At 40.9% G+C, this 23,876-nt stretch overlaps 1 protein-coding gene across 1 annotated transcript in view; it reads left to right on the forward strand.

The window, feature by feature from the left end:
• Positions 1-23,876, forward strand: part of LOC104147401 (tyrosine 3-monooxygenase) — a 34,801-nt gene that overhangs the window by 3,614 nt on the left and 7,311 nt on the right. Inside the window, exons 4-11 of the mRNA XM_009680046.2 lie at positions 1,141-1,229; positions 4,536-4,603; positions 5,936-5,986; positions 9,696-9,841; positions 15,733-15,868; positions 16,501-16,570; positions 18,377-18,433; positions 21,545-21,640. Of these exons, the coding sequence (XP_009678341.2) occupies positions 1,141-1,229; positions 4,536-4,603; positions 5,936-5,986; positions 9,696-9,841; positions 15,733-15,868; positions 16,501-16,570; positions 18,377-18,433; positions 21,545-21,640 (713 nt within the window). The remainder of the gene's footprint in view (positions 1-1,140; positions 1,230-4,535; positions 4,604-5,935; positions 5,987-9,695; positions 9,842-15,732; positions 15,869-16,500; positions 16,571-18,376; positions 18,434-21,544; positions 21,641-23,876) is intronic.

Raw genomic sequence — 23,876 nt, forward strand, 5'->3', positions numbered from 1 at the left:
TGCTTTTATATGAGGCTCCATCTCCTGCATGGATCTCCCCCCTACTCCCCCAACGTGGGCTTTTTATTTTTCTCTTTGGTGTTTTTAGGTGAGCCAGCCAGGTTCTCCCAGGTGGTTTTCTGAAGGATAGTCCTTGGGGGGGATCAGGATTCTCCTCAGAGATTCCTAGATCAAACTAAAGGGAGAAAGCTTTTGTCATTTTGGGGGCAAAGGGCTCCTTCAGACGTTTTACACAGCTTGGGCTCTTTTTTAGCATTCTCCAGACAGGTACAACAACATCGGCGTATATTTGTAGCCCTATACCTTTGCAGACTGGCTATGCTTAGATATAGTTTAATATGGCTAAAGCTAAATTTGCCATTCAGTGCAGATACGAATGGTGTCCTCTTGTCAAGTATCAGATTTAGGTGACTACAAATGATGCTTTTCTCAGCTGTGACAGCTGAGTCTGACCTCAGTATTAGTCTGAACTTAGAAAGCAGCATTAACTTTGTCTTTTTTTCAGCTTTTTTCTTTTTAACTCTTCAGTTGTAGATACTGGGACTTAAATTAAAACTGGCATGCTTTCTGTTTATTTTAGCCACTAGAAAAAGTTCCCACTTCAGAGGAAGGAAATAGTTTGGCAATTCAGATAGTGCTTGATTACTTCTACTGAAAAAAATGAAAATGAAACAGAAAGAAAGTACCTGAAAAGTCAAAATACACCTTCTTCACATGCTATGTTTTTAAAAATTTCATTTTTCCTTTTAAAATATTGATTCCACCTTCAAAACTATGAAAATGTAAAACTACTTTTTAGATAAGATGAAAATATGTTTTTAAATCCAAAAATGTAGAAAGAAATATGTTGTGCTGTGTCAAATAGGACATTTCATTTGGCCTAAAATGAAATGCTTTTGCCTTTAAAAATTATTTCTGAAAAATAAAATTGAGAGAGTATCATTGCAAATTAGCTTCAGATCATTTTTCATCCAGTTTGTCAGTTTGGTCAGTGAACTGGAACTCAGCTACCTACCTGTCTCCTTGTCAGATATTTGTCGATGAAAAGAAAGCTTGTCATCTTGAGTACTACTTGTGTTTCTGGATCTTTTCAAAATTAGTTAATCCCATCTCATTTAACTCCTGCTGCTTTCTCTTCAGTGCCCTGGTTCCCCAGAAAAATCCAAGATCTGGACAAGTGCCACCATCTGGTCACCAAGTATGATCCCAGTTTGGACAATGACCACCCTGTAAGTCTAAGGTCACTGTTAGTTCATTTTATCTCAGAAAGAAACTCTCTATACAGAAATTTTTCTAAGGAGAATTTTAGAAATAAAGAAATACTCAGGAAAAGTCACCAAAGGAAAAGACACATAAAGACTGATCTTCAGTGGAATTAGGGATGGCAGAATGAATAATCTAATAACGCAAAATGCTTATGGGCCCTGATTCACCAAAGTACATGATTAACATCAGGCACATGCTGCCTTTTTACTCAATATATTCCTTACCATATGTTTGCACTTCAATGTTCAGTTTAAAAAATGTCTTTTTCATTATTTCACTCCTGATATATTTGAAGTATGCCCACTTTGTGCTAGGATGGTCCACGTAACAGGCAAGTTCCCCAGCCTTCTACATTTTGTCTTTTCTAGGCTGTGACCTTTCAGATACTCCATATCTGCATTTTTACTTTTCTACATGCCAGGAATCCCATTCAAGTGCAGATGTACGGGGGATGGCAATGAAGACAAGCAGGAAAGAGCTAGTCACTAATGAATAGCAGGTTCTCGCATCCTGCAGAGATGAGGATGATGCTTAAATTTACAAACATTGTCCAGACAGGAAAAAAGCTAAATACATGGCAGCACTGATTCTTGGATGCAATACTGGAACTGAGATGAAAATGTAATTGGAGAAGCATAAAAGGTCCAGTGATTTCAGCTGAGATAAGCACCCGGAAATAAGTTGCAAAGATTGTATCCTTACTTAGATCTGACTTCTACTAAGGTCTTTAGAGCCACGATTTTGGCAGTTTTTATTGATACTGCTATGTCTGCAAAATATCATCAGAATGTTTGGGATGGGCTTTCCCTTGATTCCAGACAGTAGGTCTTGATTACGGTTGGGACACGAAAAAAGCCTTTCTCACAGTAATTTTATACTTGTGGCCCTGTCATAAGCAGAAAACAAAGAGGAGGAAGTGGAAAAATCCCTGCTCCAGGGATGTAAATTCTAAGGTGAAGCACTGAGAACAAAGAAAGAAAGAAACAAAAAAAAGGTTTTTCATCAAGAACTTCCAGCTTTGAGATATAATAGTTCAATATAGATAAAAAGGGAGTCCAAAGGCCCATTTGTTGATTGCAAAGGTAGATCGCAGATAACTGTGCTAAAGTTTTCTGTAAAAATCACTATAGAAGTAACGCATGAAAAGGAAAACAAAACAAAACAAAATAAAACATAGACTTCACACTGGAAAGTGCAAAGAAGATTTAGATGGGGGCCAACAGAATCTACATGATTTTGTTCTCCCCTTCCTTAAGCATCTGAATTCTGTTTAGGCCCTTTTATTGACCAACATAGTGTTAATGCTGTTGTTCTAATCTGTCTGCAAGGGAGACAGATTTAACTCCTTTTCTTTTGTTTCTCCTAAGCTACGTACAGTTCTGTGTGTTACAGAAACCTTTCCAGGTCCACCTTCTATTTTGAGAATGATTTATGAAACTAGAATGCTCTAGAGAACTTTATATCCTCCTTAGCCAGGATTTATTTCATTCTTCACCTCTCTTTCTCATAGAAACAATCTAGGTATCAGCTTATCTTGTTCCTGAACCATCTCTGAGGTTGGTTCTCATGAGCTAAATGAGTGCACACCAGGAGTGATCTGAATAAGACTAAGTCTCACTCTTCCTTTGCCAAATGAAAGGTGAGAGCATCAGAGAGGGTGCGAGAAAACACCAGTGGAGCAGAGTTATCAAAGTACAGACTGTGGATATATCTACATTGCATAGTGCAGTGTGATGCAGAAATACCTAAACTAGCTTGAAATAAGTTATCTCAGGCACTGGAAATCATCTGTCTGTGGCTGGATGGCGCACCATTGAGGCTCACCGACTGTGCTGCTGAGCAAGGCTCATCACAGGGAAAAGTAATAAACGTGCTGATGTACAGCTGGCTCTCCAGAGATTTTGCATATGCATTTATTACCAAATACACAGGTTGGGCTGCCCAGCCCAATGGCTCCACTTCACTTTCTCATGTCTCTTTAACAGCAGAAAAAAGCAAACCAATGACCCTGTGGCACCAGTTGCTGGGGCACCCTGGCACCCGGCTGGGGTCTCTGGTGCTCCCTGGGGGAGGTTCAGAGTGTGGGTACAGAGCTCTGTGCAGAGCAAGGATAAAACAGAGAGGTCATAGCATTGACACGAGTCTGAACCAATGGCTTTTCCATGTGTTTTGCATGGACATATTACAGCTACTGACAATCAAGCAGGGCATCTGAATGAACATATTATTCACAACACATGACAAAAGTAAGCGCTCCCTGGGGATCCAGTTCTTTCCTCAGATTCACGCACACAATACTCATTAACTGCAGTATTACTGGTATTGTTGCTACGCTGAAAATTATGTGAATAAACCTAAGGGAGAAATTTGGCTTGTAGTATGCAAAATAGTTCCAGTAAATTCTGAATATTTTAGAATAATAAATATTTGTACAGTGATGCTGATCAACGCTGCTTTATGAGTTATATTCGTAACAGTGCCAGATTTCAGATTTCATTCTTATTATGAATGATGTAAAATTCAAAGGGATTTGATTCCACACGTCTGTTCATATTTAATAGCTGGAAAATCCTGCTTGAATCTGAACTTCTAGTAAACCCAGAGGTGGGGGGGAAAAAACTTTTTAGTAAACTGCCCCTTTGAACAGATACCACTGAATCCATCTGTAACATAACATAGTAAAAAATGGGTAATAGGAGATTCAGCTGAATGCCTATACTTTTTATAGATTCAATGACGGCTCTAATGATTTTTAGCTGATCAGGACCCCATCTTCTCCCAAAACATAGGCCATTACGCAGGCATAGTGTACTTCCTCTGCTGAGGCCGTGCCAGGCTCAGTGCTGTTTTGCCCATTGAAGCCCTAGGCTGTCAGCTTCATACTTAGCACAGGATAGAAGTGACTCAAACTCTCAAATTCTTCCCCAGATGAAGAGATGTTGCTAATCCAATTGCATTTTTAATGTGATTTTCATTTAATTTGACTGTAAGTGCAATGATCTGTGATGTAGCGTTTACAAACAGCTCAAAAACCTTCCTACCCACCCGTGTTACTTTCCTTTCTGGTCACAGGCCCACAGTTTTCAGCAAAATGTCATGGATGTCACTGAGTGCAGACTTTGGCTTTGTTTATAAGATGCAAGTTCATTGCTTCAGAGAAAACCGTCAAACTGAAGCCTAGTCTTTTTGAATGTTTCTGTGAGTAAATTTATTCATGGCCAGAAATCTCTCTTAATGTAAACTTTTTTTTGAATTTTCTCCCAACTCAGGGATACACAGACCCAGAGTACAGAAAACGGAGGGCTTTCTTTACTGATCTTGCCTTTAATTACAGAGGGTAAGTATATGGCTGCTGAGAAGAGACTTCAGCTTTCCATGTGCACTTTCAGACATCTTCATGTGCAAGGCATATCAGAAACTTAATGCTTTGTTGATGTATCTATGGGGCTATTTGTTGGAAAGCAAAACTTAGCCACAGAAACTTTTACTCTATACAAAGTGGACATTTTCCAGAACACAACGGATATATCTTAAGATAAAATGTTAGGATTGCGTTCCTATCTCTTTCAGTGCTGCATTTTTTGTTAGCCAATTTCTCCATATGGCTCTTTCATTTCAACTGTGTAATTCCTTCTAGGACCTAGCTCCTGAACTAGCGATAATCCTTTTCATGGAACCTTAACGAACAGTATAGAGGAACATATTTTTGACAAAGAAAAGCAATTTACTATTTTTATTATTTGCTTGACAAAATGTCTCTGGCCATGTACATTATCATTGCATGCCAAATTTTCCGTGACCTGAGCAACCCTGTCAGGGAAACAGGAGAAAAAGGCTTATCCAAGAGAAAAAGGGGAAAAGTCTAGAAAACTCTCATGTCTCATGTGGACAATTGAAAATGTTCCACCTTTCTGTGTAAAGCTTCAGCAGAATCATACTGCTGTCTAATAGAGTTAGTTAGATGTATAGGTGGAACTGGTTGTGGATTATCAGTCTCACTGGTGTCTAAGAGCTGAAGAAATCTCCCAGATCGGAAGACCGTGAAAGACATCTATTTGACTGCAAATTTCTCATTGTCACCATATATCGAAGCTAGTCCAAGTTCTGCAGCAAGGCTGTGAGGGTGGCAGATGCAAGACCATGTCACATGGCAAAACAGTACAAAAGCACACGCTGAACAGACCGAGCTATAGAAGGAGCAGCAATGAGGAAGAGGAGAAAAGGTCACCCATGCAGAGAAGTTAGTGACAAACAAACAGTGTATGCCTGGACAGCTCTTTGCTGGTGAGTTTCTGAGTCCTTCTCTGGGATGATACTGTGCCAATCACACGTTTCAGGGATGGACCCTTGAGGCATACATGGTGTTTTTGTTGCTAGATTGCCATCCGGAGAGGTAAGGGTAAGGCTTAAGGCCTCCTTTTTCTTCTATCAGGTAGAACATGGCTCTCTTTCTTACCATATCCCTCCACCTCCTCACCACAGCGGAACAGAGGAGAACATATAAACATTAAAATCTAACAAGATAAAGAAGCAGTTTAGTATGCACTCTGTTAGTTGTCTCTGTCTTCATTACAGCAAATATGAACGGCATAGGCAAAGAAAATAATACCTGGAAACTGAACTTGACACCCGCTTTAGAAACACACATTGTTTCCTCTCTTCTCTATAGGGGAGAATCTTTGCCTCGCATCGAGTACACAGCACAAGAGATTGCAACTTGGTGAGTTCGTTATTTGTACACTGGCTCCTGGGCCATTCCATGGGTGAGCAATTCCCTCATAGGATGCAGCTAATCCAATGTTCATAGGATGGACTGGCCTTACCTGCTCTTCTCCTGCAAGCATTCATTCCTGTTAACTTGAATAGGCATCTTTCTCTTAAACTGAGGGTAGAAGAGATTTTGGAGCGTCCTTCCAGGCTGCATTACTTCACCGTGAAAAGCTTTTTTGAGTTGTATGAAATGATGGGCATGTTACTTGCACATGTGTTCAGCACTTCTTCATTAGGAATTTGTTTCTCTTGAAGCTTTGCCACTCAAAAACAGTTCCAAAAAAATCATTCAATTCAAAGTATGTTTGCAAACTTTACATGAAATATGTCTTAGATTTGAAAGAAATCAGAATTCTTATTTCATAAACCTCTGTTTCCATTTTCTTTAGCTATCTTTTGCACATCTCAGTAAGTAGCAATAATTACATATTTGTGTGATAATATAAACATAACTATGTCCAAATGTCCCAGCTAAGATCCCAGGGTCATACAAGGTGCCACGTATGCACATAATAAGAGAGAGTCTGTGTTCATAGCTTATCATCTAAATGGAAAGACAGCCTAAAGGTGTGAGAAAGGAAGAACGATGGCCACATTTTATAGCTGTGGAACTGAAAAAGTGAAAGCTTAAGTGACTTGCCCAAAATTACACAGGAAGTTTGTTTCAGAGCCAGGAATTAAATCCATATATCAGAACGCTTATGCCAGAACCTCAGTGACAGAGCCATCCCATCTTTTTCAGAGGTTATTTTCTTTTAAATAAAGTCTACTGTGCCATAGGAATCATGAGGGTTGTTGTCCACAGTCACAGAGAAACCTTGTGTCCAACTCACCCAAGCGGTCACATTTTTTATTAAGCACACATAGTAGGTTTTTACAGCATCTTTCAGTTGTCAAAGATTGATGGTCAGTGTCATGCGCATGATTGCTACCACCAGCCAACAATCTTGGCATGGGATGGGGTGTGGGAATGTCATATTTAAGAAAATTTAATTTTGTGTTCTTTCCTGTTTTTCCATTTTGTTGCCAATCTCCGTCATTCCAGCCTTTTTCCACCTAGAATTAGTCCCTGTGTGGTAACTCCTTTTAAAGGAATATCTGCCCATTTCCCCAAAGAGCCAGCCTCAGGAACCTAGATTTTCTTGCTATGTAAAGCTGTTTCCAAAATTAGACCTCCCAACGGTTATCACAGCTCCACAGGGCTGTGCCCTGAGGTCAACTGCATTACAGCACAACTTAATTGAGCACAGTCAAATTGAACAGGAAACTTGTAGCCCAGACTAAAATCCCTTGGTGTTCACTCCGAAGAGTTGTTGCATGCCTTCAGTTTGTAGCAATACGGTTATAAAAATGAAAACTAATCAAGTGCAGAAATATGAGTTTCAGAAAACAGAGGGTACAGATGAGCAGAGTTTCTGTTTTGAGGCAGATTTCTTGGAAGGCCATGAAACTAAGCTGTCATAAAAGATGTCTTATAGGTAAAAGATCTGACAAGAAAAAGGGAAAAATCTAGGACAAAATTATGGGAATGCACCTGTCACATCTTTGTAATGAAGCTGAACAATGACACTTTTTTCTTAAATAGAATAAGGAAATTGACGTAAAATAAAGGCATTATCTTTAAAGTCTTTTAAGTGGCTGGCTCTGTTGTTCATTGTGAGGCTTCTTTCTGGAGTTTTTCATAGCCTGCACTTCCAGGACTTTCTCTTTCTGTCCCAGGACTAAGTGACCATTAAGTGGCAGCTTACTGGTCCTCTAATTGCAGAGTCAGCTGAAGCTGAAAGCAGTGTGACAATAAAGCACACACTGCACCAAATCCTCAGCCAAGGTCACTACTTTATTATTTTTTTTCTCTCTCTCTCCATACACATGCCAACTGAGAATACATTCCTGTACTTTTCTATTTCTAACAAAAAAAAAAAGAAAGATCAAGAATAGATTTCATTTCATTCTACTTCAGTCATCTAAAAGATGGCTGTGTACTCTAGGACTCTTTTATAATCAGACTTCCACCTCCACTCAGTGACTCATCCCACCTATTTAAGATACTACGCTAGGACAAGTTAAACTGCCCTCTGGAAATACCTGCTTCTCTCCTTTGACTATATAGTGAGCTTAGAAGACTGTCTTAGAGGTGCTTATAAATGAGGGATGCTTAACTTTGGATAACTCAAATTAGGTGAGATGAACACTCCCATGAGCAGGGCTATACAGGACTGAGACAGGGCATATATATTTTTGTCAGGAATTCAACAAGGGCTCTAAAGCAAGCTCAATGCTAGTCTCTGAGACTCCCTACATTTTGGTGGTAGTCAATGTTTGGACACACAGTAGAGTGTTTTAAGTTGGATAAAAGAGAATATATGTACAAATTCTTCAAGTAGATGTAAATAAGCCTATCTTCTCTAGACTTTGAACTGGGGCTGAACTGTGTACTGGTTTAGATCCTATGCAGTCCCACTGAGGTCAATATTATTCAATGGGGAGTAGACCAGGGCAACATTTGTACTCTAATGCTCCCTAGTTTTTCCTGATTCTTCAATGAAAATGGCCCAGTCTCCTGCAGCTTTTGCAATAGTGACAGCAGCCACTGTTTCCCTCTATTCTTTTATTTTTTTCCCTACTTCCGCTCCTCCCCCCACCCTTCATTCTGGTTCATGACTCCCACACTGTGTAAGAGATTTGTACAAATCAGGAGAGCCATTACCAGGGACTGGCTATCACTTCCATAGCAACAATAGCATCACAAAAAAAATACAATACAAAACAACAAAAGGTCATTTTCTTTAGCCAGCATTTCCAAGAATGATCTCAATTTTCATGAAACAATGTTTATAAATTTGCTAACACCCTAGGGCCATGTCTGAGCAAAAATAACCATTTCTATAAGGTTCTTTGCCATCCTATTACTACTTGTTTATCTTGAAACAGCTAAATATATTCCAAACCACAGTTCTGGATCCAAGCACCATCAAATCTAAGAGAAGCTTGAAGCCTGTGCCCAAATCTGGTTATATATATTTTTCTTTAGCTGATCTCTTTCTTTGTAAAGGGCTAAATGCTTCAAGAAATTGGCATGTCTTTCATATACATAGTCCATGCCAGGCATTTTGAACCGCAAGAGTAAGAATCTCTTTGCCTGTGCAGATGTTAAACTTCAGTACCAGAAAAAGTGTTGTTTTAGGAGGAGAGCAGGAGTCAAATATGGCTTAGGAGTCAGCATGGAGAGGCAGCATTTCAAGTTGTACCTTTTTAATAGGGACTAGAGAATATCTGGCTCATTCCATTAGTAAACAGCGTAACACAGAGGGCCACAGCCTCACCTTTTTCTCTGTGACTCCCCTCGAACCTCTGACACCTTTATTCTGAAGCAATTTATTTCTAAATTGGGATTAGAGCTCCTTTACATTTCATGAGGTGTGTGAGGGATAGAGCAGTTCTGATGAACAGAACCCACCTTCTGAAGGGAAGAGAAAACAAAAAGCCTCCACACCTTGCTCTACATCCAGGCACCAACGTTCAAGCACCATGTGTCTCAGTTCGATTTTTAGGGCAGTTGCCTGTGCTGGGGGTTTACACCCCTCTGCGAATCTGTAACTGTGGTAGAGAAGTACTGCTTTTAATGAGGTGGGTCACCCAGAATGGCTTTTGCTTTTCAGGAAAGAAGTCTACAGGAAGCTGAGCAGCCTCTATCCTACTCACGCCTGTAAGCAGTACCTGGATGCTTTCCAGCAGCTGGAGAAACACTGTGGCTACCAAGAAGATAACATTCCTCAACTTCAGGATGTCTCCAGATTTTTAAAAGGCCAGTCATTATGAGCCATGGCTTATTTCAGGGTTTACTGGATACCTGTGTACACCACACACAGATCTGTCTTAAGGGACCCAAACAGTTGAGTAGAGCTGATTTGCTGTTGGAGTTCCCTCATGCAAAGTGAACTGTAGCACAGAGGAGACACTAATACAAGGCATATCTAGGGACCAAGCTGCAACCGAGTTTGTGCTTGCTTTGAAGTAGCTGCAGCTGGTAGACCTCTAACCAGCTAGCAACACCGTCACCATGACAGCATGCTGGTCAGCATGATTTTACCACCCAGTTTTTCTATAGGCTTAGCTGTATTTTGTCTTGCTATAACCATGCTGCTAGCAAGACCAAAACACAGGTATAGATACATACCTCTCATGTCTGCATTTTCCTGATGCTCAAAAAAGAATGGCAATGTGTGGCAATCTGCTCTTGAGGAGCATGATTTCCAGAAGGTCCTGCTAGTTGCTACAAGAGAGCTGCCTTGCAACACCACTGCTTCTTTCTGTATCTGTGGCACCACATGCCAGGCTGAACGTGTATCTAGCATGTGGTTCACACAACAGTGGAAAGGCCATGGTGCCACTCTGTGAAGACATGAGGACATGGCCTCAGCTGGAAGGGCACATGGAAACACAAGACTGACCTACCTGCCTAAGCTGACTAGCAGAAGGCAGAGGAGAAGGAGAGTCTGCATTATTTTTATGAGGCCACAGGCTGGGTGCATTCCCAAGGCCAGGTGCTTTGTGTCAGCCAGCTGACTTACCAAGGATGATTAAGGAGAGGTAGCCTTTGAAGCCTCCTTTCTCCTTCATCAGCCACAGGGAGATATTCCAGAGAGCTGAGGGCATTTTCTTACTACGATGAAACAAGCAAACAAGTAAACAGTATGGTTTAACTTAAATAAACTCAATTTAAACCTGGCCTTCAGGGAATCAAGTGAATTGCTCCTTGTATTAATAAGTGATACAAGTAAGTTTTCTTAACCTTTCTGTTGCTGAAAAGGTTTCTAAGATATTGTTGTCTTCAGAGAATATTAAGCCACTGATGACAAATTTTTAATTGCACCTGTAGCATAAGGGAGTGGAGGGGTGGGACATAAAAAGCATCCCTCATGGGCATACCAGCACCGTCCCATTCAGCTGCAGCAACCTTTCTCTGTGGGCTGAGGTGGTTGCCAGGACCAGAAGTGAATGGAATTAGAGCATAATGCTTCATTTCTGACATCATATAAAATCTAGATCCCTCCATGCTTTTCTCTCTCTCTCTGCCTTTACTTTCCGCCTTACTTGAGCCCCATCTCGGTTACTTTTACACATCCCTCTACGGTGACTATCCTAAATCTTTGCTCTGAGTAGTCAAAGAAAGGCTACAGTAAAATAAAAATCCTGGTTTGTAGAAGTTTTTTATATGTTTTTCCCTTCTACTCAACTATCTATCTTCCTTCCTTCCTATACTAACTGGACTTATAAATCACAGAATCACAGAATGGCTGAGGTTGGAAGGGATCTCTGGAGATCATCTAGTCCAACCCTCCCTGCTCAAGCAGGGTTGCCTAGAGCACGTTGCCCAGGACTGTGTCCAGATGGCTTTTGAATATCTTCAAGGAAGGAGACTCTATAACCTGTTTGGGCAAACTGTTGCAGTGCTCTCAAGAAGGAGCTGATCTCAGCTTATCTCATTACATGCAGTAGCTGATAGCAGGGACCTCCAGAAATCACGTGATGCTCATCTGGTTATCAATGACATTCACATTTTCTAACTGAATTAGCTGATTTCGGAGTGGGAGAATTTGGAACATTGTAAGAGTATCCCATAATATTACTATTTCTATTGCTCATGTTGGTTGATAGGATTTGATTCCCAGGAGTATGGGCCTGCTCACTTCTTTTGCAGATTCTGGTTCTAGATTTTCTCTTTGCTGTATAAATTGTCCTAAGCATGTGTGTGTGTGGGGGGGGGGTCGGCGGGGGGGGGGAGCAGTAAAAGTGATCATTCTGAAAATTCTGCTAATAATAGTTGGGAAGATGTTCATAGTGGATTTAATCTCACCTGCTATAAAGACAGGATGTCTGGTGTAAACTGATCATCCAAAGTACTTCCCTAATTGGGCATGAGAATCAGGTACCCCAGAGGGTGTTTATTCCACCCTGGGGCAGGTGTCTAAGGTAAATGGAAAGAATAGCTCTTTGGAGTGCTGGTCTCACCCTCCTTAAACTGTAGATAAAGCCTAGATATCTACATTAGAAGTTCTGTAAAAGATTAAGCGTAGATGGAACAAACATAAGAACTATTTTTACAGCTAGATACAAAGCAGAGTAGGTAAGCTATTTTAGTCTCATTATATAGGGCTTTGAATTGATATCCTTGTTATTATCAATGATTCTGTCTAATAAGATTATTTAACCATGCAAAGTACTTTTTAGGGCACTGTAAAGGTTGACACTATTGCAAGATCCCTTTTTCACAGATCCAGTCCAAGTCAGAAACATTTGCAAGGCCTGCAAAGCTATGTTAAAGACTGTCTCATGCTAGTCAGCCACTGGAGAAGGGTGGGGTTTATAAGGATTTCTTCTGATTTATTACTAATTTGCGTGACTTTTGCCACCACCTTCAGCAAGGGCAGAGCTTTTTGTTCTTTACAACTTGAATTAATTATGTGCTTAGGCTCCTTCCTGTGTTATGGGTATGCAGTGCTGCTTTGCCTCAACCAAACTCTAGGCTGTGACGTGTCCCTCAAAATGCCCCCGTGTACAGTGGAAGTATATCAGTTACTACCTCCCATGTGGAGATGCATAGTGCATTTTTCCCATTGCTGGCTTGCCCTGGGTGAGCGTTGTAAGCTCTGCACTGTCCCACTGTTCCAGTTAGGATCAAAATCCCAGCATGTATCTTCATTGCCTCCAATGGACTGAACCATGCTTTAGCACATGTGATAGTAATTCTTTTTTGTAATAAACTGCGGGGATGCGGAGAGAGAGGGGAACATACTGGAGGGGAAATGACTATGCTATAACCAGCTCACACACCCAGATAATCTTCCATCTTCTCTACTCAGCAATGTCTGCAAACTGTGCTGAGCAATTCCTTTTGACTTTAATACAAGCTGGACTACAGATCCAGATCTGTCTGGTATCATCTGGTTTTGTTGTGAGGTTGGTGCAAATAGAAATGAACTCTACAGCCTAAGTATTCCCTAATTACCTAAAGGGAACGTAAAGAGTTAAGCACGTGACATTGTCACATCACAAGAGTTTTTCTAAAGAGTTAACTAGATGAACCTAGGCACTTCTTTCTTTCTAGGAAAGATGTTCGGACTTAGGCATTCATTGCCCTCCACAGCTGGAAGAAATTACAGCCAGTGAACTCAAGCAAGCTCACGCTACAATGCACAGGCCTGTACGTATGAGCTTTCTTAGACCAAGAATTAAGTCTTACAGATCATTTTAGATCAACTGTTCAAGACCTCCTCTTCAACTCTCTTTGACTTCAGAGGTCTTTGGGCAGTATGTCCAGTCATCCACACCCTCAATTCTTTACTGATTGCTGATTTTATTGTGCAGTAATAAAACAAAAGTTCAGATTCTGCAAATATTACCTTCAACAGATGACTTTTTCCTACAGCTTTTTAGGCAACTTGCCAAGGCTGTTTCATCAGCAGACTATCTGATTCACTGGCCTATATTTAAAAAGGGCATCTAAGGGAGCACAAGCTGTAATTTTCATTTCCCTCCTGCTCCTCTAACATGGATGTTAAAACAATACAAATTTCTCTAGCCTTCTTCAAAACTTCCTTTCAAAACTGAGTTACTTTGGGCTAAACTCTGAGCCTGAGAGAAGTGAAAACTGCACCATCTGAAAAATATATCAGGCCAGCACCACGCTCCAAGACAACCAGGTTCTGAGCTTTTTGAGTTCCTCTGGATTGGCATAGTCCTGCACTGGCAGTAAGGTAGTAACCTTTGTGTGCCAGCTCCTGGCCAGTGCTAAGGAGGCATAGTTGATGGTCTTCCTATCTCCCACAATGCCCTGCTTTCTTAATTAGGTGTGGGGGGGAGAATAGTAAGCTGCTTTACGGCCCCTTTACGTTCCCCTGGTTGATGCCTTTGCTTAGCATGTAGATGAAGACATAATCTCCATAGATTTATTTGCTGTTCAGTTTTTAGGCTGCTCTGTACCCACTCCTTTTGAATTAGGTTCAGCAATAGAAGATAACCAAGGCAAACACTAACCACCAATTCCATCATCCTGTCAGGTAGAAGCATTTCTTGCTGTCCAGCCTTCTTTGTCCTGTACAGTTTCAGGTGTTTTTTGTCATTTGTATTTTTTCAAGTGAAGGCTTTCTTTTCTTTCTTTTCTTTTCTTTTTTTTTTTTTAATATGAAAAGTGCTAGTAGCCAGACAGAGTAAGACAAGAAACACTGGAAAAAACATTAAAACCAAACCTAAACAAATCTTGCAAATGGCTTGGTTTCTGGGTGGGATTTCTTTTGTTTGTTTACATAAAATAAATTAGGTTCCAGGCTTCATGACACAATAGAATATGGATAGGGAAGGGAGAATAAAGACTTTTTTGATTTTTTTTTAAATGTAGTTTTATTCTTTAAAGTAGATGAAATGGCATTTATGGGAGCTGGGAACGCAACACAGATTTTGAATACAGGACTTCAAAAAGATTATCATTGGCTCTCTTTTAAAGCAGTGATTTTCAATTTTCTCAGCTTTACAGACCACCAACGTGTTTCCCATGGAAATGCAGATTCTGCTGACTATAGGACTTAATTTTGTTAGTCATCTCTTGCAGACCCTTTCATAGTAATGCAGGAATGCCTGGGGCAACACTGATAGCACAAGCTGAAATCATCATGCAAAAACTCCGTATTATTCTAACCTGTTCTATGGACCTACACAAAGTGAAACAGATATGATCATATCACTTGGAGAGTGTGCAGTTAGCTCTAGATAAACATCACAGCAAACAAATCAGAGGGGAAAAATAGGAGGTGAGAGCACTGATGGAAACTCGGATGTTAAATGTTTAAGGGCCGGATTTTGGTGCCCTTACCTCTAAAGAGGACCTTTCTGCTGTCTCTCCTGAGTGCTCCCATTCTAATGAAGTCCAGACGGAAAGATAAAATGGACAGTAAGCTTTGCCAGTAGTGAGCTAGTGTTTACACTTGGAGCATGCCTAGATAGATTGCAATGAAGTTGAATAGTATGCTCCAATTTCACTACCCAGGGGTACTTTGACCTAGGTCTGCTGAGGAACCATGATCCACCCTGTCTTTGACAGTACCAGGTAGCAGTGGCTTCAGAGAAAGGAATAAGAAACTGCAGGAGGGAGCCAAACAGTAACTTAGCATCAGGGAATGGCTAGAAATGGCCTGATGGCCTCAGAAGAAGCAGAGGTCGGAGATGGGGGGTGTTCCATGCCAAACTCTTGTTTATCTTGTCCATGTACTATACAGCAAATGAAAGAGAATCCAATGATTAGTAAAATAGACAGAGACTGAAAACGCCGGTTCTATTTCCTGTTCGACCATAGTGCTCCTGTGTGACATGACACAGATCATTTACATGTGGGAGACTGCAGGTACCTGTATGTAAATATGGCAGAAATGTAAACTGGGAGTGGCACTATTTCCATACCTCACATAAATTTATGTGAATAAGCACAGGATGGGTGATGAGGTGATATGATGTTACAGTAATTGGACCCATAACAGCATGGGCATACACTGACAAGGACAAGCCAAGACAGTCCTATTATCCTTAGGTGGACAGAGCTGCTGTAACAGAGCATGAAGGGTACCTGAAACTGCTTACCTGGAGTGAGATTGTCATGTAATTAACTCTAGAATTTCCTAAATCCTGTCTCACTTTCTTGTGCAGAAAAAACAGGTTTCCAGCTGAGACCAGCTGCAGGACTGCTGTCTGCTCGTGACTTCCTTGCCAGCCTAGCATTTCGTGTCTTTCAGAGCACACAGTATATAAGGCATTTCTCTTCTCCTATGCATTCCCCAGAACCGTAAGTAGGATATCTTGGCACAACTCCATCCTTCTTAAATTGCTGGGGGTGGTTCTGGAGCTCTATTCACAGAATGAAATAATTTGAGAAACTGGTAGCTGGAGAGTTTGAAGGGGAAGTCATGCATGAAAGGGTGTGAGTCTCTGTCTCCCTTGCAAAGTTGTCTGGAGAAGGAAAAGACTGGGGAATATCTGGTTTAATCTTTTCTTCCTGCCTTTATTTACCATCTGCTGGGTTTTGATTCCCTGCTGTGAAACTCTCCCAGAAAGCGCTGGCCAGACAGCAGCAATTACATTTCATGAGAAATTACAAGTTTGCACAGACGTTTTTGTTGTATGCTGGGACAAAACAGCGGCCTTTCAAAAATGTTGTGACATAGGAGACTAGTGCCCATGTCATCCCAAGGGAGCCAATAACCAGGGTAGTGGGGGCAGCTGGTTCTCCATGGCAGAGGGGAGTGCTCTATCAGGCTCTCTGCAGAGCCAGGCCAGGTATGCAGCAGCTACCATGGTGCAGCTGAAATGGTCTTAACCCTCACACTAGCTCCTTTGGCGGCAGTCTGTTGGCTAAAGTCCTTCATGTAAAACAGGAAAAACAAACTTTATTAAATGTGAAGGTCCCTTGTTTTCCAGAGACTGTTGCCACGAGTTGTTGGGTCATGTTCCCATGCTAGCTGACAAGGAGTTTGCCCAGTTCTCACAGGTAAGAAGGTTGTTCTCTGGCTGCTTGACCAAGTGCTCCAGATAGCAGGACAGACATGCCTCAAAGGCATGCAGCTCACCATGCTTGAAGTTGCTATGTTAAGACTTGGTTGTCTCCTACTTACAACAGTGGTGGGCTAGCAGTGCCCCAGGAGATATTTACTCCAAGGGAGTGTGGGCAACTTGTAAAAGGAAGGGCAAGCAGTGTTTGTGAGGCTTCTCTGTGGGAGGGCCATGCTAGTCCACTGCAGGATGCCAGTGGAGCCTCTGTGGTGCGGTGTGTCTGAACTCTACTGACTGCACTATTCTCCTGATGTCCTCTCATCCACCACATGAACCTAACCAGCAATAGCCATTAAGCCCCCCCAAGCTGATTCTGTCTCTGGATGTACATTTTCATCTGACACAATACTTTAATTGTGCCCATCACCATGTCATTCATTAGAAATATTCTTCCTTTTACAACTCACCAGATTCTCACAGCATTGCTCACACTGGCGAGGAGGCTTCTAAAAGCAAATAGGGCTTCTTTGTACCATAAGGGTACATAAGGGTAGCCCCCATAAGGGGCTACTTAGTAAGATCAGTCAGTGTTAGACCTAAGTGAACTCAATGACCTTGCATAATTAAAGACTTCAGAACTGTGAATGTGCCTCAAAACCATAGCAGAGGAAAGAAGATAGCTCATATTCTACGCATATTAATCAGTGCCCTGTGTGGAAACTGGCAAGAAGTGCAGGGTGGTTATATGATGTAGGTCCCTGTCAGAATACCTGAAAAAGAAACCCAGTTCACCTCACATAATGTGACTTCCAATTGTATCAACTTAGAAACATGCCAGTTTCCATTTTGGTCATAAATACTGGTGATTTCCAGATTCAGACTAGTGGTTCTTAACCATATCCTGATGGTTTATAATATATTCTGGAGGAACCTTCTTCAGTTCAGTGCCAGAAGTGAAGGTATATCAGAAATAAAAGACTGTAGCAGTTTCAAAATTCTCACCTTTACTCTTTTCTCATCTGTATTACAGTCGATACAACATGGGATCACATTAAGTAAACGATACAAAATATTTTCACAGTTGAAATTCACCCCATGAAAATTCTTCTTTATTCCATTCAACATGAGAAAATGAATGGGGAAAAAAATCTATTTTTGTTTGCTTGCTGCATGACATGGTTCCCAGGATAACTAAGAGGAGAAACCTATGGGTTCCTGCTGGCAGAATAAAAATTAACTCAAGAGGGAGCATAGAAGAGAGTAAATAGAGTTCGCCTTTGGTGCTGGCCAGTGGTGTAAGAAGTGGAGTACTGGATTACTCTGTCTTTCCAGCAGGACTGCCCCCTCAGTCCCCTATCTTTTGCTCCTCTGCTGGCATACTGCCTTCCCTCACTATCCTAGGGCAGTCAGCAGGGATCTGCGGCACCCTTGGGCGCTCTCAGGAGAGTGGGACACGGAGACTTAATGGCAAAGATAAAAACCACCTTGCTATCTTTCCTTCTAATACCTCCCCATAAATCTTGCCAGGGATAGTTCAGCAATAAGCCAAGAGATGGTTAATTTTATTCAGAGAACTCTGAGGATTAAGCATTCATCAAATGTGTCTCCCAGTGGTATGTAGCTGGGGGCCAGGGAGAGGTAGGCATCCTGGAAGCCATGGAAGGTCATTTTGGGTGACAAAAACAATGAATAGTTCATGCTATTCATGCTAGAAATGATGTGGTCCTCCCCCTTCCCCTCTCTCTCTCCCTTGGGCGGAATAATCACACTAGTGTAACACTGCTTGCTTGCTTACTTGCTTTAGGATATTGGACTGGCTTCTCTTGGATCATCTGAAGAGGAGATTGAGAAACTGGCCACAGTTAAGTACAGATGGCAGTTTAATTTCAGAGGCAAAAACCAAGGGTTTCACTGCATATCCCTCACTGTGCAGAGGAGGCTCCTCTCTAGTGTCTCGGATTAGGCATACAAAAATGGGAGCACCAGAAAGATCTTCTCTTCTCCTAGTCCACAGTTTAGGGCTAGACTGGAGATGGGGGGGACCCCAGAAGCACGTGAGCATCTGAGGAAACGCTTATACGTTTTGCTTCCATATGAATATATTCCTGAAGCCGAGTTGCTACAATTTCAGTCACAGGAGAGTCCTGACTCACTTTCCAGATTCCCCAACTGAGTGGATACTCAGTGTGATTCCTATATTTTCTCCTAAACAAAAGAGGTGCAGGGGACTGTTGGAATCCAATGCACCAATGCACCCCGTATCCATTAATCTCATAAAACAGGAGAGCTCTTAAAAGCAATTTGAGAGCAACTACTGTCATTTAGTTTGGAGTTACTAGCCTGTAAACATCTGCCAGAACAATTCAAGCAACTCCTAACTGTCATTTTAACTTGGTCTGAGAGTGGGCTGTGGGCCAGATGACTTTTTCTGATAATGGCAGACACTTCCCGGACTTGATAATGTTTGCAGTGGAGGAGACGGTAGGAGCCTTTATCCATTCATACAGCTAATATGCACAGCAAGGATGAGCTGAGGTTCATTCAGGAAAGTAGGTGGATGACAGGAGACTGTGATTCCTGAATTTCCTCATCCAGCCCACAGCCATGCTCATAGTGTGGTGGAATGAGGGCACTGTGTGAAAGACCTTATGGCTCACCTAAAATATATCTGCAAATGCCCTTCCGTGCTTCAGGACTAGGCAAAACTAGTGGTATTTTAGAGCTGGGAGACTATCCCAATCATACAGGCCCTGGGTTGGTGGAATGAGGGAACTATACGGGAAGAGGCAGTGGCATGTTCATAGTTGCTCTACAGTTACCCCTCTCTGGATCTGGAGAGGCTGAAGTAAGATTAAGATTCATGTTTTGGCTAGGGCTAAAAGAATGATGGGTCCCAGGGGAGCTATTTTGCACCATTATGCAGATCTTGGTGAGACAGGGTGAAAGTCCTATTTTGTTAGAGCCTATGGTTCATATAGTGTTCCTCTGCAAGCACCACTCCCTGGCCCCCGGCTGGCTAGGGCTAGACTGGAGTTAGGGTTAAGGTTAGCAGAATGATGGGACCCAGATAGAACATTTTCCTCGTACTATCTAAGCTTTGGGGAGGTAGATTGAGGCAATCTTTACAAAAGAGCAACCATGAATTCAAAGACCATGGGGACCCAGTTCTGTAAGTGCCATTGAAGTATTCTGAATAGTAAATATATTCTGAATTAATCTTTTGAACTTTAATTGTTTAAGTTAGAGATCTAATATAGGCTTATTGTTTAGGTCCCTTCACTACATATTGAAGGTAGAGAAGAACCTGCACTATATTCTCTACCCCAACATAGATGCCTAACATAAACTCTTCTTTTTCTCTGGAAGTTTCCATCATTCTCCACTTACTATAAAGAGAATGTAGGAAACTAGCTTAGATGATAAGCTGACACTTTAGCTAACTAAAATTTTATTAAATGAATCTCAACTTCACTCGTTGCTATGGTCTATAGTTGCAAGATAAACTTTGAAATGCAATTATTTCATTCAGCTGCTGGACTATTCTAGGCAGATGGATCTGAGTACAGGAGACTTGAAATTGTCAGCGTTCATGTTGTCCCCAGAGTACCATTAATACCATGTCTGGTGCCCTATTAAAACAGTGAGGGCCAAGAACTTAATTAACTCAAAGTCAAAGACATGATATTTGAGGAACTACCAAAAAGGATCCCTCATCCTAGGACATTGCCCCATTTCCCATTCTCCCTTCAAAAATACCTTCTGCAAAATGAGGAGATCCTCAAAAGACTTATCACTAGGAAATAATAAGTACCAGTAATATTAATACAATAAGAATAGAGAATTATCATCTAAATTGTAGAAGCAGCTCAGAATTCTGCAAGAAGAAATATCATGGCATGTTGCCTTTTAATTGTAAATTTTCCAGCTAAAATAAGTCACCCAATCCGGAGATGTGTAACAAAGACAGTGGGGTAAAGAAAGAGAAAGATTGTGAGAGGCAGAATAGGCAGGATAATATAGAGTTCTACATTGTTTTACAAAGTACCTGCAGCTCTTTGAGAAAGGTGTTGCGATCGCAGTGCTTATCCAGCACTGAGGTGAGGCAGCAAAGAGCTGTGTATCCCTAAAGGAACCCTGAAGAGTTGTGACACAAAGCCATTTTCTTGAAATGTCTCCTGTTTTCCATGTTTTGGGCAACTTCTTTTGCACAGCAGCTATCCAGAAGCTCATAGGTGAGAAGGTGTCTAGAACTGGTTCTTCACTGTCCATTTTCTTAAATAGTATGGTAAAAGAAGCACTAGCAGGTTGGCAAAACAGATAAATGTCTTTATCCCATTACTGTGCAGCAGGCAAAGGCAATATGGTCCTAATTACATTTATTGCAAGAATAGCCCACACAGACTTATCTTTATTTTCTATTGCAGTATGGTAAAGATGGAGATGACATAATCTTAAAGGGACATTGCTGCTAAGGGATAAGTCATTCTTCAATCCTGCTGAATGCTGCCATAGAGAGAAAGGATGAGGGAACTTGAGCTTTCAAGGACCTTTTCTAAGGTCCCAAACCTGCAACAGGGGTCTCCCAGTGCCTTTGAGGACTATGCATTGAAATCTGATAGGTTATTCTGCTGCTCATGGCTAACATGATGCATGGTAATTTGTAACATCTTTCAAAGCAAGAAAGGGATACGACTTTATGATTTTATTTACCTATTTAATGATCATTAACTTTTTTTTTCTTTTTTTGGTAATGAAATTGGGAAGCATAACTGGTTTTGAAAAAAAGTGTTATAATCTGTATGTATACACATATGCATGTGTTGCATTATGCATGTCTGTAAAATTTAAAATTTAAAGACAAAAAGACATTAAGGTATTAGGATAAAAGAAAATAGAAGGAAGGAAAAAAGAAAAGCTTAAAATGAACTGCCTGTTAAGATTGTGATTTTCACAACTTGTTCTTGATTATCAGCTTTATTGGTTTTCTGTGGAGTTTGGACTCTGCAAACAAAATGGATCCATCAAAGCTTATGGGGCAGGACTGCTTTCATCTTATGGCGAGCTGATGGTATGTGTTATATGTATGGTACTGAAAGATTTCTATAATCTAGTTTTCTAAATTTTATAGGAAAAATGAAAGATTATCTCCTCACATAACACAATGCCTTGATGGTAGATTTAAAATACTGACTTCTTTTGGCAAAGAAATTCACTCTCCCTCTGCAGAAGGTGCTAAGAATAGGACAGAATACTGTAGGGTTGTACTTGTCTTTAACCTAAAGAGACAAAATGCAATAAAAACAGCTTACCTATAAAGTATTAGATTTGCTCCTTACTGTTCCTGTCCAGTAGTAACAGAGCAGAATTTGACATTTAAATGCATGTACCTTTCTGCCTTATTCACTAGAGGGCAATATGACGCCTATTATGAACTCTGCTCCTTTGTCCATAGCACTGACCTTCATGCACGTATATATCAGAAGAGCACTGACTGGCTGTACCAAATTAAGTGCCAGAAAACTGTAAATATCACACATACTGACAAAAAGAAAGCTCTTTAGAATTTTACATTCCAAAATGCTTTTCAAAACTGACTCCAGCTTGGAGTTTTATGCAGATGAAAATCATTGAGCACATGTTTGAAAGTGCCCTGCTCCAACAGATTAACTGTGGAAAGAGGAGATGTATGCCTTTACAGAGAGCTTACGGGTTTCTCCTCTTTAGGACAAACAACTGACAGAAAGGATATTCATTGCTCCTCAGTTTTGCAGAGCACTGAAGCAAATGATTATTTTCTGAGTACAAAAGCCCAGCACTGAAATCAGTAGCTCTCACTTGCTTAAATTTGTGCAGCTAGTGAATGCTTTTTTGGCATGAGTAAAAGGCAAAGGAAAATAAACCTGTTCTTTTCAAGCCTTTTTATAAACGAAAAATAAAATTTTTCATGGGAGATGTATCTATCTTAGGCATAACAGATAGATACAACAACCTACCACCCAGCTATATGATACGCTCATGTGGAACCACATGGAGACAATCCGCAAGCGTATCTCAGAACAGCTATCATAGGAGTCCCAGCAGGAGGCAGTTGAGAGTTAACATATAGAAAGGGGAACCCTCACAGACATCACCTTTCACTTTACTCCTGGCTGAACTTAGCATTGGTTTTTCTCCCAGCACCAGCAAACTGGAGAGTTCTGTTTGCAAACTCAATAGTATATGATTGGCAGAGCTTTCTCGCTTGGTTAGTGGAGAAATCCATATTCTCCTCACCTCTCTAAAGAAACAAATGTGCCTTTCTTACCACACAGCAACCTGATCTTGCGCACATGAACATTAATAGAAATGTGCTAACACTATTGCAGCACTGATCTGTAGGACAGTGAAATGTATTGTTTTGAAACAGCAGGTCAATGAGCACCCCTACAAATCAGGCTCTAGTGCAAGATTTAATTTAAGCATCTATCAGTTTCAGGATAAAGCAGAAGCTACTATTTTTCTGAGAACCCCCCAGTACTTGCTGTATTCAGTCAACACACAGAAAACATAGACTTGTTTTTATTTATCTTGTAAAATTGAGGAAGCCCAATATCAAAACGCCGTTCAAGGAAACATTTATTCTGCTATGCCTATCTGAATACTTTTCAGCTTTCAATCAAATTTAGATGTTAAGCAAGATAACAAAGGGCACTGATACTCATGTCTCCAATATTTATATTTTGAGGCACCTATGCTAAAGCTCAGAAACTCAGCAAAGGTTAGCTAACGGTTTTACAGGAGAGTCTCCAGCAATTTTGACAGAGCTTTAAATCTTTAAGCATTTCCTCACTGAAACTGAGGGAGCCTGGCTGAATCTGAGAGTAGGTCTGTGGCTAAGAGGAACCGAATTAGATTGTGACCTCAGCTGTAAAGGCCAGGATTGCACCTGCTGTTTAGGGGGATCTAAAAAGCAGAGAGTCTATATATTTCTTATTACTGCCTAGCTTTCATATCAATATGCACTGCAGAATCTATGTGCATGATGTTACCTCCTTTTCTGTTAGTTTAATATTGACACAGATGAAGGTAAATGTCACATGACAAACATTTGTATTTAGCGGTTGGATTTGAGCATACAGCACTTGTGCTCTCCCTCCTGTTTTTCTGTTCTTTGCTTCCCCAGACATCAACAAGCTGTTCTGCTTTCATCGACGCAGTAGGCTAATGCTGCTCGTTCACAAAACAGTGCTATATAATGCAAAAGTATAACAGCATTTCAGATTGCCTACCTCCAATGTTGACTATGGAAAAAAAATTACTGTCCC

The sequence above is a fragment of the Struthio camelus genome, chromosome 1 (assembly GCF_040807025.1).
Source record: "Struthio camelus isolate bStrCam1 chromosome 1, bStrCam1.hap1, whole genome shotgun sequence".
Taxonomy (NCBI): domain Eukaryota; kingdom Metazoa; phylum Chordata; class Aves; order Struthioniformes; family Struthionidae; genus Struthio; species Struthio camelus.